The sequence below is a fragment of the Nannobrachium achirus genome (assembly GCF_963921795.1).
Source record: "Nannobrachium achirus genome assembly, chromosome: 13".
NCBI lineage: Eukaryota > Metazoa > Chordata > Actinopteri > Myctophiformes > Myctophidae > Nannobrachium > Nannobrachium achirus.
Window position 1 is genome coordinate 41,242,950 of NC_137833.1, and position 17,586 is coordinate 41,260,535.

The following is a 17,586-nucleotide window of genomic DNA, read 5'->3' on the forward strand; positions in this document are numbered from 1 at the left end:
ATATCTGCCATGTGCAACTTCAAAGCCTAAAAGCCAAACAGAAATGTAATTATCAACGACAAAAACACAATTAGATCGTTAATCGCAATTATTTGAGTGACAATTAATCGTCATGTAAAATGTCATATCGTGACAGCCCTAATTGAGAAACTGTCATTCAGATGTCGTCACATCTCAACCAATTGAGAGACGGACCAGCTTGTGCTATCTTTCAAAGGTGAAAGTAAATCATTTGAAATCATTTGAAATCATAGTGTGTGTGTGTGTGTGTGTGTGTGTGTGTGTGTGTGTGTGTGTGTGTGTGTGTGTGAGTGAAGGGGGGGGGGGGGGGGGGGGGGGGGGGTTCCATCAATGGTGTCTGCCATGGAAATGCCTCCCCCCATCCCTTCCAAATGACTTAACCGAGGGAATTCTGTCGCTGGGCCTTTTGTTTGTGTGAACGCGGACTGTGGGTTGCAGAGCAGCATCTAATGCCATGTGAAACCTCTTGTCTGTGGCTTCTAGGGATGAGACGATATGAACATTTCATATCAAAATCCATTATCCTGGGGCAGAACATTTGCCAAAAAATAGCCGATCTACAAGCTCACAACGCATCGCGACGCGTGGTGAGCTTGTAGATCGGCTGTTTTTTGGTAAAGTCATTTGATAGAGAGTGAAAAAAGACTGTATCAAGTACGTATATTATAGGTACCTTTTACCAATTATAGAGGGTTTAAGTGGTACCGGATATGCACTTTGGCAAATAAAAGTATGAATTAATCCCAGTGCATGACGGAGGACGATTTCACGATAGATGAAATCTCAACGATGTGATTATCATGAGTGTTTTTCATCACGATAAACGATTATATCGCTTATCGTCCCATCCCTAGTGGCTTCTGGCAGGCCCTGTGAGTCACTGCGAGGGACCCCCAGCTGTATGACACCGGTGCCAACGAGAGGGGGAGGAACCGGAACAAGTCGAGCGAGAAATGCACCAGTGAAAGGCAAAATGAAACACCATTTATTCATTATGCTCACACACTGTCATACTGTACAACACATGGGGCATAAATACTGTACATGCACACAGTATAGTCTATGAATCTGATTATAATACTGTTAACCCATATTGCGACGCGTTGTAAGCTGTACATTGTTGTTTTTTTTCAGCAATGAGGGGAAAAAAGGAGGAGGGGCTAGTATGGACCCCTGGGGAACTCCGGTCAACTAAGTATATCGTCACTGTCGGGCAGAAACCTTGTATCTCCAACTCCAAGTTTCAAATGTGTACGTCTTTTGGTAAAGCAAAGCCCTGCTTCATCCTACAAGACCGTCGCACAAAACTAGTGAAAACAGCCGATCTACAAGCACATCGCGAGGCGTTGTGTGCTTGTAGATCTGCTGTTTTCACTAGTTTAGTACATTTTATAGATGATAAATACAAAACGAACGGTTTTGGACATGCAAGGTTTCCACCCGACAACGACGATATAGTGTGTTGTTGAATATATTTTGAATAACACTCCCACTAATGTTGGAAGTAAATCCCCGGTAAACGGTATATGTATGGGATATCAAACAGTTGCAGCATTCTTGGCACCCCCTATGGGTAGAATATAATATAAAATCGCTTGTCTGTGTGTTCAGAGGCCCCTCACAGTGTGGGACTCAAATTTGTGGTGGTTCTGGTTCGGCTGCTGCTGGTTTTTGGGTGGAAAACAATGTAAGGCAATCATAGGCAATCGGAATAGATCAGTGGTTCTCAAACTTTATACAGTATACAAATGGAACCAAATGGACCCCAACGGGTCCATTTGGTTCCATTTGTATACTGTCAGAGTTATTGACTTGTAAGGGTCAATTTAGAACCCCCTCAAGGAACCCTGAGAGTCCATGGACCCTACTTTGACATCCACTGGGAATAGAATATGAAAAATGTGAATGATAGATGTTTAATCACATGTTCTACCACTTTTTGTGGTCACATGTTCAGATACTGGATTCTGATTGGCTTAAAACAGTGGTAAATCAGTCAACAACCTTGAGTTGGCTCATGGACCCCGCCCACTGTTGTGTTGCAGTTGTAACATTTCCAAGATCCTTGCAAGTTACAACTGTGTTTTCTTTCATTTATATGGTAGAAGTGGTAGAAAAGCAATTTACCATTCGAGGGTTGTGGGTTGTTGGCTATTTACCACTGTTTCAGGGTTGGGGCACGAGGCGAAGCCCACTCCCTCTCATGGTAAATGGCTTACGTTTCTCACATTTCCAGGTATGTAGTGCTGGACAGTTCTAGGAGCATGCAGTACTAGTGGCCTGGTGCTAACATAACATGCAAGTTAGTTTGGGGCTTCTTCACCATGGGGACATGCATGCAGGGATTTCTGTCTGAGTCCTGCATGGAAATCAGTGGGAAAAACTAAGTGGACAGTGGAGAATCAGGTGCTAAAGAGATGGGGGGAGGCAGGCGGGCAGGCAGGCATGCGCTAACATCATCAGAATTTGTGAGCAACAAGAATGCTGCAACAACAAGGTCATAGATGGATGGTCAGGGGCCCCCTGCCCTGACACAGTCCAACTTACTCTGTCCCAGCATACACACTACACGGCGTACACGCAGTGGTTCACAAACATTTTAGCTCAAGACCCGAACGAGGGATTAGCCGTTTGCCCGGGATGCAAACTAGTGAAAAAAGCTGATTTACAGCTACAAGCACACAACGCGTCGTTAGGCACCGCGTTGCGAGCTTGTAGATCGGCTATTTTCACTACTGGAATTGCTTAGATTTGATTGTTTGTTTTAAAATGTCTACAATTATTTTATAAAAAACATAAAAAATCTTCTCCACTTAGCTACACACAAATACTGAGCTTTTTGCTTTTTTGGGGGGGTCAATCCAAGGTCCCATCAAGTGATGTGTCATCTGACTCAACATTTAACCTGTGTGCAACTCTCCCCTCTCTCTCTATGTCTTTACTTTTTGGAACTTACTGAGACGCTCAGTCCATTATTTAACCATGTAGTAAACATGTACATTGTTATACCTTTTAAATCCAGGAAATAATTTTAGTTATGTACAGTACTGTATATAGCAACAGGATCGGAATTCTTTCAAATGTTTTGAATATATACAGAGTGCTACCAATGGAAAGACTCAGTGCCAAACTAAAAGAGAAGGAAGATGATTTTCTAAATATTTGGCAGCCGCTAATAAACTATTTGCCCAAAGATCTAGCTACACTGATTTATAATGGAAGTGATGACCTGGTTTGGAAAGCCCCAGCTGTACTCCTTCAATTTACCTTTTAATTTGCCCCTTGTGTGGCGATGATACCACTCTGAATAATTGACTGTGTATGGATAAGTATGGATAACTGTATGGATATTGTATTGTGCTGTTCGCCCGTATTTTTGTTTTTGTTTGTATTTTTCTTTTTTTGTTCTTGTTTCTGTTTGATGTCTTTATTTTGTTTTATTGCAGTTTGTATATTATATATATTAATACTTTTCTGTCACACATTTTGTGTAAACTCATAAAACATTTTTCTGAAAACTTAAAACCAGCCTTAGGTTTAAATGGGTTGTTAACCACTTAACCTACGTATATACTTCTTTGCCCGGGGTCCCCCAGGCCAGGGGTTTATACTCAGCCCCCTAATTTTTGCCCTCTAGCCTACACCGACTTTCTTTGCCTATTTTGGTCGCACGTTTGCCTGTTGACATACCCAGAATAGGGACACTAGAGTTTATCTGTGTAAGTCTCACATTAAGGCCTAGAATTATTGAATGCCTTAGCTATAGAAAAATAGCAGATATACAAGCTCGCAGCACGTCACTTTTTGAAAAAGTCGTGAAAATGTGTGCAAATCTTTGAATATATGTGTTTTTAAAGCGAACGTTTGTAACTCAAATTGTGCTTCTGGGTGGACCCCCATACCCATTCTAAATGGGTTAATTGAGCTTCTAGCTGGCCATTCTGGATTGGTTAGCCGTTCATTCGCAGAAAGCATCTACAAAAAAACAATAACAAAAAAAACATCTATTAACGTAAGCATTACTGTCTAAAATGTATAAAAAGTATTTTGAAAATAGCTGATCTACAATAGCAGATGTACAAGATCACAACGCATCGCATTGTACAGATGTGATTTCAAAACCTCACGTGTCCAGCCATTGGCAAGACAGTAGATTTCCAGTGGATTAGCAGAACATTGACCTTGTAGATCAGCTATTTTTATGACCTTCTCTGACTTTGAAGTTTAAATCTACCTATGGAGGTGGATTCTGCATGGCAGCTCTACTTTATAACACAAAATTACTTCATCTTTACTATAACCAAGCGGTAACCATGCTACATCAACCACTGACGATGGCAAACATTTATGCAGAAGAATTGATTTGATTAAACGGACTGCGATAATATAGCAGCGATCAATGAAAGCCTTCCGAGGAGCAAATAATGCAACTCCAATAATGCATTATTTTATATTGGATTTGGTTTTTGTTTTGGTATTTTACAACATAGGCCTATTGTATAGCAACAATCCACGTGAATATACACATTTGAGTCATCAATGGTCTATGTGGCCATGGCTGTCCAAGTGTCCATCCATGAACAGTTGATAACTTGATTACATCATTTTCCATAATAAGACTACTAAGACTAAGGTCAGTCAGTATAAATATCACAATTTGTGATTTATTACCAAGGGGTTTAATATACAACGTAATATGAATATTCATACAAGAGCTATTTTTTTCATGTACAAATTACAAATACATCAACTGGTTTCTCCACTCTTCTGTTTAAATGTACAAAAGTCACTCTCCCACCGCTGTCCCATAGCAGCTTTGCAACCTGGCAAGACTCGTAGACATCGCAGTAAAATGCAGATAAAAGAGAAGTATGAAAAAATAAGGCAAAAATCTTCATTTCATTCTCGTTTCATTTAAAAAAACAAAACAAAACAAAACAAAAAATAACAATCGAATAACCATGGGGAAGGGCGAACGACTGCTCCACAGGGCAGGAAAGAAGGAAAGAGAACGAAAAAAGGAAAGAAAGGAAGGAAGGAAGGAAGAAAGAAAGAAAGAAAGAAAGAAAGAAAGAAAGAAAGAAAGACAGACAGACAGACAGACAGACAGACAGAAACAAAGAAAACCTGCTATTGTCCAATGTCCCAGACACAGAGAAGTAGTTTGCATTTTATCATTATTACAAAAAAGAGGGGGGGAAAAAAGAAGAGGAAAACAAGCCTTGACGTGAACAACTAAGTAGTACAGTAACATACATGTGCATACTGCATAATGGGGCTGAAACAAGGGGAACCTCCTCCAGAACAGCAGACAAAAGGCTTGATGAAGAGGAGGATGACTATGAGGAAGAAAAGCGGGACGGACAGGGGCAAAAAAACAAAACAAGAAAACAAACAAACAGAGAGGCTGGCTTCTTCTTCACATAATTAAATATCCACACACATTTCTTTCAGCTGGGTAGAAAATAAAACGTAATCCCCCAGCAAGAGTCCATAGGGTTTGTCGTTGTGTCAGCAGAGCACAGCAGTGCCCCTGCAAACACGTATAAAACTCCTGATACGAAATGAGAAACAAACTTACAAAAGGAACAGACAAAAACATACATTTTATACAATGCTGCGTTTCTCATCCCCATAAGGCACCACATATTACATTAAGTTGAAACTTCATCTCAAGTAAATTACTTATTTTTTTGTTTGTTTGTTTCATTTAGTGTGTACTTTATACAGTGCAGAGTATATGGGCTTTGATTAAATAAGTGTGTGTGTGTGTGTGTGTGTGTGTGTGTGTGTGTGTGTGTGTGTGTGTGTGTGCGTGTGTGTGCGTGTGTGCGTGTGTGTGGCTGTGTGAGTGTTTTTGGTGTGTTTTGTCTCCCCCTAGTGTCCGTGCACGCTCACTGCCTCTGTGTGCGTGCTGCTGCTGATTCCTGCACGCAGTAGTTTGGCTTTTCAGACGGACTGAAGCCGGGCAGACACACACACTTGTAGGAGCCTTGTGTGTTGATGCACTTGGCGTTCTTGCACAGTGACATGCGGCCGTTGAGCTCCGAACACTCATTTACGTCTGAAAGCAAAGGGAGAGAGTGCATGTTAATTATGTCGATGTGTAAACAACAAGGCGGTCTAATTAATGGTGTGTCCTCCTTGTTTAAATCTTTAGCCATCATCTCTGTCATCCATTGTTACTTTTCAGGATTCAAATTGAAGCTCAAAACGCATATTTTTTTTTTTCACTTTGTTTGTCCTTTGCTTGTAACAGGCTGTGTGCAAACTTTACTATCTGTTTCGTGAGTGAGCAACGATTGGTCCTACAGAGCGGACATAAATACATAAAGTTCATACTTACAGACACACATGCATTCAGAGACCACAAAGAGTAATCCAGGCTGCTGTGTGTATCCGAAGTAGTAAAAGCCAAGAGTGAATATTAAAATAAGACTGGATTGGCTGTACCTGCATGTAATCTACTCTTGGTGCGCTCAAAAGATGAATGTTGTGCCACTGATGAGCACAATGAAAAGCATGATAACTACGGTTATATTGTAGCTATGTTAGCACATAGCTTATACACAATAAAGCATACAATGTATGCTTTATTGTATGTTGGAAAGCAACACACAAACACAAACACACTACACTGAGACTGTGTAATGCAGAAAACCAGGACAATCCGTACATAAACACATGAAAATGATATCAAGCATACCACTTAGATGGAGATGGACTGAAGAGTAAGACGCACCTACTAGTGTGCATCAAAGCAAAGTACGGTAAGTGGGCCGACCAAAATATAATGGCTCCGCTAATAAGGCCACAGCATTGTTCGGCTCCAAACTCATTTTGCCAGCTTACCACTTTAGATTTCAATTTGAAACGGCGTGACGTGTTAGGAATGCTGAGAGGCCGGCCGCGGGTGAAGGCTGATTGTGTTTCAGCGAGCAACCGCATCGGCAGTAAAGTGTACTTAACGGGTCAGTGTGTAATGTATTATTTGTGGAGAGCTCTTCAGGAAAGCGGAGCAGAGCTCACCTTGAAACACCGTGCAGCTAATGCCTCAGGGCCATGAGAGGTATACTAGTTGACCGTATAGAGAGTGTGTTTGTGTGAATATGAGTGAAGGAAAAAGTGTAGGCGTGTGTTCTTTTCTTTTTTTTCTTTCACAGCTTGCCAAAGCGGTCAATAAGCAGACGCTGCAACTAGTCGTCTCGCTTTCTCGTTACTTTCACCTCTGTGGCTGGCCTTGGTAAAAGCGCGGCCAATGAGGGCTCGCCATCCTCTCAGAATAACGGGGGAACCACAACGTGGGTCACACTTGCAAATTAATTCCGTCCTTGTCCCTTTTATGCCCATATATGGAGATCTCTGATGTCATCAATATTAAGCCCATATCTGGGAATGCGCACATATGGACATATTGTGTCAGTCTCATGTGGTCTATGACGTCAGACATTTACGATGTCAGACGTCAGTCATCTCCATATTTGGGAAAATATGGCCACGTTTTGTCCAGCTTAAACAACCAACCAGGTCTGTGCATTTTTTGGGTCAAAGTTGATCCCATGCCAAAGCGCCAGCACTCGACCAGCAGTCTGACGTCACCCAGGCGGATGCGTGCATGCGCCCATTGTGCGTGCTTCTTGCCCTTAGGGCGTCTTACTAGTTTTATGAATGTTTGTATGTATATGTAGATTCAATATTTTATTGGACAACATCTGGCATGTTTTCAATCCTTTTTGTGCGTGGTTTGCTGCTAGCTAGCGAAGCCAATCATTGATATTTTACTAGTACTGTATCTCAGGCAACCTTTGGTTAAAGCTGACCAATTTACGACGTTTGTTAGACCTTTTTCCCAAGCCTCGTTGATTCTTTGGTATCGAGTGTCTCTGGCTCTTGTCTTACCGATGCAGGCCATTCGGGACATGTCGAGGGTGTAGCCATCGAAGCAGTCACAGGTGTAGCCCTCGTGCACGCGCACGCAGCGGCCATTCTCGCAGCCGTTTAGTATTCCGCACTCCTCTGCTCGTAGACCCTCGAAGGCATCATATGGGTCTGCAGGGTAGACCGTGAAAGACAGGGAGAATATGAGGAAAGAACATTAGTCTTACAATCGTCGGGATTTACCTGAGGAATAATTCATGATCTGTGCTCAAACCTTTTCATGTCAAGGACTCCCCAAATTGATATCTCAAAGTATTTAGTTCCAGGGATCCCCAGAAGCAAATAATATATATTTAAAATAATATATATATTGAAAGATTTGCCTACATTTTCACGATTTTCTAAAACAGCAGATCTATCTATATCTATACTATAATTTTGCGAATGTCTGTCTGAGTGAGTGTCTGTATGAAACAGAGTTTCTCCTCGGTGGCTGGAGCAATTGATCTGAAATCGCATCACCATCAGCATATGAACACACCTGACATAACTGTGAAGCCCGTTTGTCACTTTCACAAATCGTATGCTGTATAATAGCATTTTTATGGTGTATCTATATCTATTTAGCCTACAGTACCTTTTGTGACCACACATGTTAAGGGAGGGGCGCTGTTGTTCAGGCCATGCACAATCACACACAAACCCACACACACACACACACACGGGGGGGGGGGGGGGGGGGGAGTGTGTGTGTGTGTGCAGGCGGGCGGGCGGGCGGGGGGGGGGGGGGGGGGGGGGGGTTAGCCATTAAACGAAACGGGTATTTCTTACATTGATGCTCCTACATATTATCATGCAAGCACCAGTTAAAGTTACTTTCCATCCCTCATATACTGTATGCACAGTGCACATCCCATAACCCACACACTGCACATCATTTTGGAGCTCATATCTTTGAACGGGTAAGGGCTAGTATTATAAAATAATGCTTTTTAGCTCAAATCTAAAATGACACAGATGCTTTTAGTAAGGGGATTTTATTGCGAAGTAAATCGTTACCAAGAAATTTCTTCACCAATGTGTTTCTAAAGGTGTGTAATAATATGTACTAAAAGGTTGAAATTCAACTCCCGGGGGAAACCTCATAATTTGTGTTTGTGTCCCATTAATTTACTATACAGGAAAAAAATACAAAAAATAAATCTGCTTTAAGTAGCATGTGAGGGGTCAAACTAGGGGGTTTTCATGATGCTGAATCCATTGCAAGCATTTGTTTTGCACGAAAAACATTCCTTGGGCTAAAATCGGACCCACAAAACGATGGTTTAGTGATGAATCATCACTTTTCACCATTTTGTGGGGGCCATTTGTCGCCCATGGAATGTTTTTCGTGCAAAACAAATGCTTGCAATGGATACAGCATCATGAAAAAACCCTAGTTTGACCCCTCACATGTTACTTATAGCAGATTTATTTTTTGTATTTTTTCCTGTATAGCAAAGTTAATGGGACACAAACACGAATCATTTTTTATGAGGTTTCCCCCGGGAGTTGAATCTCAACCTTTTAGTAAATATTATTACACACCTTTAGAAACACATTGGTGAAGAAATTTCTTGGTAACGATTTACTTCGCAGATTTTCTTATGTTCCCCTTACTATTTCCTTGTTTTAAGGAATGCAGAGCTTTCAAAACTACTATGATCTATGATCACAATAACAACAATAATAATAATACACAACAATACACGTATATGTAAATAAAAACACTAAGTTTGGCAGTTAATGAATGAATGTCATGGGTTGGGCTCCCAATGGCCACAAGATGGCAGCAAATTGCTTTCATTGGCAGTCAAGTTAAATGGGATTCTCAGCATGCTCCATATTGCCTTATGAATGTAAGCTTTCTTTATGCAAAACATTTCTGCTCACTGCCCACCAAGGACAATACTTCCGTTATGGGCTTAGAAATTAATGATTTCCATACAGATAATGAATGAAACACCTGATCATTCAGGAATATATACTTTTCTGTTTCCTCTCTACATTAAATATCTTCGCTGTAAATAGCAGATCTACAAGCTCACAATGCGTTGCGTTGTTGACGCATTGTGATCTTGTCGATCCTGGCATGCCAATTTTGTCCGTGTCAAAGGCAAAAATGTTTGAAACAATTTCTAAAATAGGCAATCTACAAGCTCACAACGTGTCACGATGTGTGAGCTTGTAGATTGGATATTTTAGAAACCTTTTGGTTGACTATGGTATCTATAGATCATGTCTACTGTATGTGGATGTAAAAACATGCAAAATCCTACAATACCCAACGGCGACAGTAGTTAAGAAGGCTTGTATACTGGAGGTGGACTGTGGACATAATTCATTATTCCCACAATTGATTATTGTGGCACTATAGGCTGTAAATTGATCTGTGGTTGAAAGATTGAATGCTCTTTGGCACTGTTTTGTAACTATTGGTCCACAGCATAATTACAGGACATCCATGGGAAAATGTAAAAAACCACCACCAACAACAACAACAACAATATTATAAGTCCATCAAATTCAAGAAAGCCTTGAAATGCTTGAAATGAAACAATGAAATGAAATAATGACTCTAAAGGGCCTTGTATACTTAGTTGCACACCGGTGTCACACATTGAAAATAGAAATAAGCACAGCACGTTTGGTCGCTGCGACGCGCTGTGAGCTTGGAGGTCGGCTATTTTCGGTGCTTGATACCACACCAAACTCAGCATAATGAAGTGAATACTGAGAGTTTGGACAAGGCAATTCTCTTGAATTTGCGTTTCTTTCACCATAGTAAAACTGCATTCATGGTCTGTAGAAGGCAGTTTTACAGATGGATAAAAGGGCAGGGGCTCAGTCAAGCCCCCTTTGATGTCTACAGTATGTGTGCACGTGCCTGACTAAAACAAAGAAAAAGAAAAGGGAACAAAACCCACACTCACTCTCCTCGTCCTCGTCCTCGTACAGGGGCAGGATGGCCCTCTGGTCGGGCCGCTGTGCGTAGTCCATGCCCACCTCGTACTGGTGCACCGGGCCGGCGACCAGGGCGTCATGCCCGTACGGCCGGCGACCGCCGCTCACAGGCAGGTTACACATGGAGGCATAGTCCTCTGGGAGAGAGCAAGGAAACAGAGCTTTATTTAGACCTGTGTTTGGACGGGACAGCGCATATCAATGAACACCACACATAAGATGACGTGTAAATACACCGGATTTATCAAGAATGCTTGTTATGCCTGTTTTGTTACAGAAAACAAGCAACGTTACAACACTGTCGATCGCCAAGTTTCAAATTAGTATGTTTTTTTTCATAAATTAAAGCCCTGCTTCACACAAAGCTTGTGAAAATAGCAGATCTACAAGCACACAACACGTCGCGTTGTGTGCTTGATCTTGAAGAGAAACCTTCAGGAGATCTTGAAGAGCTATTTCGAAGAGCTATTGTCGCTGATTTAAATCGTTTTTAAAATAATAACAAAAAAAAGAAACGTTTTAGACATTCAAGGTTTCCACCCGACAACGACATAAAAACATACTGTACTAAAAGGGCAAAAACAGAAGAGAAAAAACAACAGTAAAATGTATCGGTCATAAAGAAATAACCAACCAAATGAAAGGCGTGTGGAGAGACAAAGAAAGATGGAGAGAGACCAGTGAACCATCACTTATTAACTCATGTTGTGCTCCTGAAATTAACGGATTAAAATGTCCAGCGTGCCTCTCGCTTTCTCCATAAGCGGCCAGTCTCTTATTTTGAAGGCCAGAAGTCGATTGCGTAAACACTTCCGGTTTGACGTCATCACGTCATTCACCGGAATCGCTCGTCGTCAACATGCCGTTGTGTAATGGCGGATCGTTGCTTTTCAACATGTGTTTTATTAGCGAGAATCTACTGCCATCCTCCCCTTTGAAAGTGTTGTTTGGAGATAATGGACATTAAAGATGAGATTCCCCGTCTGCCTCAATGTTATGGGATTACTATTTTGTGCACGTGGATCCGTGATGATGAGGAATCGGCGAGGGCGATTGTGCCAGGACCTTCCGCGCATCTACAGGGTAGGAGAACCGCCGTTACAGTAATATAGTACTTTTCACGAGTATACTCGGGATCGGCACCATATGATACTCGAGTATTTTTCACGAGTATTCTCGGGATTGGCTACAAATGAGTTAACCACATTATGCTAATGAACCACTTTAACTCTGGCATCCCAGTTTTTTTTTATAGGGGAAAATAAAAATAAGAAAATCAATAAAAATAGATGTATTTGTTTTGCAGATCTAATTGCAGATCTAGAACAAAACAGATCTGTTTTCAAAATAGTTTTTGTGGTTAAGTGGTTAAAAATAGTAAAGCGACGGGGCGCCGAGCGAGAGCAATACGCGGTGAGCGACGGAGCGACTACGAGACAAAAATAGGCTGGCTGTATCAGATGGAGATAGGCACAGAGAGGGGGACTATCCTCTGAGAGAGAGATGGCAGATAGAGAAGGATGAGGATAATTAGAAAATAGCATTCAGATAGGGAAGATAGCGGATATCACCTCCAGAGTGCTGTAGCTGTAATTTGCCTTTTTTAACACACTCCGATAAAGACCATGAATACAAAAAGCATAAACAGTGACTCGTCGCATGCCGTGTAATATATGCAGCAGCAGTCGGAATGTCAACAGTTTCGGAGGGGATTGAAACCAATTACAAAGCCGTCGCCATGCTTAGCAAACAGGGAGGGGAGTTTTGGGGGAACCGAATAGGCCTACTCTGGTTTACGTACTAGAGAGCAACATACTAACTCTCTACATGAGGATTTAACATGACACACACGCGCGCGCACACACGCACACACACACACACACACACAGTTTCCTGTCTAGGCAGGTCGGTGGGCTAAGGACAGCAGGTGTGTAGGATTAGAGAGGAGACTGTTCAGAGTATAAGTGATTACACCATGGTTCCCACAATGCTCTCGCCAATGGACATAAAGAGAAGGTTGCAGGGTGCGTGAGTGTGTCTGTCTGTGTGCGTGTGCGTGTGTGTGTGTGTGTGTGTGTGTGTGTGTGTGTGTGTGTGTGTGTGTGTGTGTGTGTGCACGCGCGCACATGCGTGACTGTATGTGTTGTAAAACAGTCATGGAGCATAGACAGAGCAAGCCGGTACACACTTGAAGAGAATGACTTCCGACGGGTCGTGAATAATATTCAGACCTACGGTGCACGCTGTAGAATAATAGGTCAATTACATCCAGATGCACACCAAGGAAAAGCTCAAACTAAAGCCGTGTGCTGTAAGTACCAGTGTTCTTGAGTGGACAGAGGGCACACTCCATGCCCCAGCCCTCTCCGTACAGACAGCAGCACTCTGTGAAGGTGGTCTTCCTGTTGTTGGGGCCCAGCGGCCGCGTGCAGGTCAGGGTGTCTGTCACCGTCTGCCAACAGATGCCCTGGTAGGCTATCTGCTCCGCCTCGCGAATCTGCTCTGCTCACACAAACACACGTGCACACACACACAAACACACACACGCACACACACGCACAAACGCGCGCGCACGCACACACACACACACAACCACACACACACACACACACACACACACACACACACACACACACACACTCAAAGTCAGTGATAATGCTTATAGTAATCACTTCAAAAAGTACTCAAATGTTTTACTTTAAGTAAAAGTATCAATACCGCAATGTAGAAATACTGTTACAAGACCAAGTCTGGTATCAAAATGTACTTGATTAAAAGTACAAAGGTATTGTTATCAAAATGTACTTAAAGTACACAAGTAGAAGAAAGTATTCAGAATGTCCCATTTAACAAGTTTTCAGATGTATACAAATATTTGAAAATAGCAAATCTACAAGCTCACAATGCTTGTAGATTGATTGGCTATTTTAAAATGGCCGAAATGTATATAGGGCTGGAGTGGGTAATGTGTGCTTTGTAATGTTAATAAAAATCTACAAAGTAACTAGTAACTAAAGTCTTAAAATAATTGTAGTGGAGTAAAAAGTACAATATTTGCCTCTGTGGAGTAGAAGTAAAAGTATTGGAAATTGGAAATACTCCAGTAAAGTAGAAGTACCTCAAAATTGTACTTAAGTACAGTACTTGAGTAAATGTACTTCATTACTTTACACCACTGACAGTAATACAAAGAGAATATCGTTGCTGCTGGCCAGAAACCTCCTATATCCATATTTAAACTTTTTGTGTTTTTTGGACACACTACAGCGACACACAAAAGCATCAAAAGCAGCGCAGCTTATTTTTGAAAAATAAAATAAAATGTTAGGGTTAGGGTTAGGGTAGGGCAGGGGTTTTCAAAGTGGGTGACGGGGCACCCTGGGGTGCCGTGATGCCAGTCCAGGGGTGCCGCGAGATAATTTGATAATATTTGGAATTCATCAATGTCACTTCACTATGCTTAGTAAAACAGACCTGATTTGCACTGTACTTGATGAGTTCTTTTTCCATATACGACAACTCTCTTCACAAAAAATAGCTGATCTACAAGCTCACAACGCGTCACAACGTGACGCGTTGTGAGCTTGTAGATCAGCTATTTTTGGTGAACCTTCCCCCAAAGAATAGGCATGCTGGGGTTCAAGAGGTATAACGTTATTTTAAGTCAGTTCTGATGGAAACGGATATTTCTCCAATAGGATGTAAGATTCTAAAAATGTACAGTGTAATTCAGGGGTGCCGTGGATAAAAAAGTTATTTACAGGGGGGTGCCCTGAGTCAACACAGTTTGAAAACCCCTGGGGTAGGGAGTGTGCTCTTACCAGGGGGGTAAGAGGGGGGGTGAACACACTGGTTGCTGCTGGGGTCCAGGACCATGGGGTCAGCGCAGAAACACATGTAGGAACCATCCGTGTTCAGGCACTCTCCCTCAGCGCACACCGACTCATCCAGACACTCATTGATATCTGAGAGAGAGAGAGAGAGAGAGAGAGAGAGAGAGAGAGAGAGAGAGAGAGAGAGAGAGAGAGAGAGAAAGGGTGGGAAACTGTTAGACTTCTTTGTTGGAACTACAACCACATGAACCGTTCACATTCACTCCAGATGACAGCAAAGTGACAATTTTAATTGTATGTTTTCACATTATCAGTGGAAGGCCTCAACTACTATCATCACCTAGATCTCCATATATGGAGCTGACCTCTACATCTGATTCCCAGATGATGCCCTGTTAGGGCAACCACACTGAGCGACCTCACCCTTTAGGTCGTTTTTCGCCCTTAGGCGTCTTGCTGGTATTTATATCTGCAAAGTAACTAGTAACTAAAGTTTTCAAATAATTCAATTGTAGTGGATTAAAAGTACAGTATTAGGATCCGAGATGCAGAGTAGAAGTAAAAGTATTGGAAAGAAATACTCAAGTAAAGTGCGAATACCTCATACTGTACTTATGTACAGTGCTTAAGTAAATGTACTTAGTTCCTTTACAACCACTGCTCTATAGGGTTTAAGTGGTTCAGACAGTAGCCAATGATTCGTTTAGCTGAAAACTAAAGTCATTACTGTAGACACTTCAGACCCACTCAGTTTAAAATGCTTGCACACACACAATAATGTGTTCACATTGCTGACAACAGCAGCAGAAGCACACTTCCAAAAAAGACTGAGACCGATAAATTGTATTTCCATTTCCACCCACGTTGGTGTAGGTGGACAATGTGTTTATCAACGAGCTGATGGTACAAGTCCAATTTTACTAACACTGAGGAATGTGCTGGGTATAACTTAATTATTGGAACAATTCAATAACCGGGCAAAACGGATTGATTTGGTGATGAAATATTCTTGAAACACAACTCATCATTTACTGTCGTGTTTTCTTTTTCGGGCACACGTATATTTATGTGAAATGAATACTGCAGATATGCATTACTCAAAATTGCACATCTAGCTTGCATACTTGTTATGCTTCAAAACCTCGTGGCTATAACTGCTGAGGATATGAATACATATATTAACCCATTTAGGCCTAGAATTATTGAATGCTTTAACCAGTGAAAAATAGCAGATATACAAGCTCACAGCGCTGCACCGAGTGCCGCGCTGCGAGCTTGTAGATCTGCTATTTTTCATAAAAATGTGTGCAAATCTTTGAATATTATGTATTTTTAAAGCAAACGTTTGTAATTCAAATTTTGCTTCTGGGTGGTCCCTGGAACTAGATATTTTGAGATGGGGGTCCACGGCCAAATAAATATCATTTTGGGGGTCCTTCACATGAAAAGGTTTGAGAACCACTGACATAGTAGTCTCTCAAGAACAGACTAACTGAGCTCCAGTTAAGTAAAAGGACATTTTCTTTGATGATGGCTGGCCAGATTGTTGACATAGAAACATAGGTTTTTCAAAAAGTCTTAGATGGATTCAAAAGACACTTATAGAATCGTGTCAAAATTAAAATTTTCACGATTTTTCAAAAATTGTAGATCTACAAGCTCGCAGCGCGGCACTCGGTGCCGCGCTGTGAGCTTGTATATCTGCTATTTTTCAATAGTTAAAACATAAAATAATGATACACAATACAGTGTACCCGTTCTAAATGGGTTAAAAAAAACATATTCCTAGAGAACTGAAATAGTCATTCATTTCCACTTTTGCAAAACATAAAAACATCTGCGCATGACATACACGGCACAGAAGGAACCCACAGGCCGGAGCTGTGGCGGTTTTCTTAAATTGTATTATGACTGGTGAGGCCACGCGTAACAGACCTCAAACCGTTGACCGCGCCAGGAGAGAGCCAAACCTCTGCAAGCCTCGCTCTCCACCCCGTCTGTCCTATGTCCCAGTGGGGGAAAGGAACTAAGTACATTTACTCAAGTACTGTACTTATAAGTACAGGTATTTTTACTTCACTGGAGTATTTCCATTTACTAGCATTAACTAGCATTGACTGTTATGGTCACTTTGATTTGGGGGCACTTTACTATATTGATAGTTGAGCCTAAGGACACTTTATGTATATATATATATATTCATTCCCTTTCTTGAAGTAGCTTGCTCTTTACTGTACTCTGTTCTTGTTTTTATAATTTTCTTTGTTTTTTGTTTTTCTTACTTCTCTGTAACTTTGTAAATAACCTTATACTGCTGTGCTGTCTCTGGGACTGATTTCCCCCCTTGGGATATCTATACCCTCTACCCTCTATTCAGACATCTGTCATATCAAAACTTGACTACTGTAACTCTCTCCTCACTGGTCTCCCGGCATGTGCACTTAAACCTCTCCAACTGATCCAAAATGCCGCGGCACGACTGGTCTTCAACCAGCCTAAGTTTTCACATGTCTCTCCCCTTCTCCGCAGCCTCCACTGGCTCCCGGTTGCGGCCCGCACTGAATACAAAACACTGATGCTGACCTTCAAAGCAGCCAAAGGTATGGCTCCTCCATACCTCCAAAACCTGATCAACCCCTACAACCCCACCCGTTCACTTAGATCAGCGAACACAGGGATGCTGACAGAACCCTCGCTAAAAACCCCAGGGCAAAAATCCACTTGTCCGAGACAGTTTACCCTCCTGGCCCCGAAGTTGTGGAATAAACTCCCTGTCGCACTTAGAACAGCGGACTCACTCGCTAGCTTTCGCCGTGGACTGAAGACTCACCTTTTCAGACTCCACCTAAAC

The 17,586-nt window shown here is 41.8% G+C and overlaps 1 protein-coding gene across 2 annotated transcripts in view; it reads right to left on the reverse strand.

Moving 5' to 3' along the window:
• Window positions 1–4,828: 4,828 nt before the first annotated feature.
• ltbp1 (latent transforming growth factor beta binding protein 1) overlaps window positions 4,829–17,586 on the reverse strand; it is a 193,250-nt gene continuing 180,492 nt past the window's right edge. Inside the window, exons 29-33 of one of the 2 annotated variants that reach the window (XM_080741091.1) lie at window positions 14,724–14,867; window positions 13,222–13,404; window positions 10,872–11,039; window positions 7,921–8,070; window positions 4,829–6,085 (exon numbers count right to left, since the gene is read on the reverse strand). In XM_080741091.1, coding sequence (XP_080597217.1) covers window positions 5,916–6,085; window positions 7,921–8,070; window positions 10,872–11,039; window positions 13,222–13,404; window positions 14,724–14,867 — 815 coding nt within the window. In that variant the 3' untranslated portion in view covers window positions 4,829–5,915. Of the gene's footprint in view, window positions 6,086–7,920; window positions 8,071–10,865; window positions 11,040–13,221; window positions 13,405–14,723; window positions 14,868–17,586 lie in introns of both variants that reach the window. The other variant, XM_080741090.1, reaches the window with a different exon arrangement.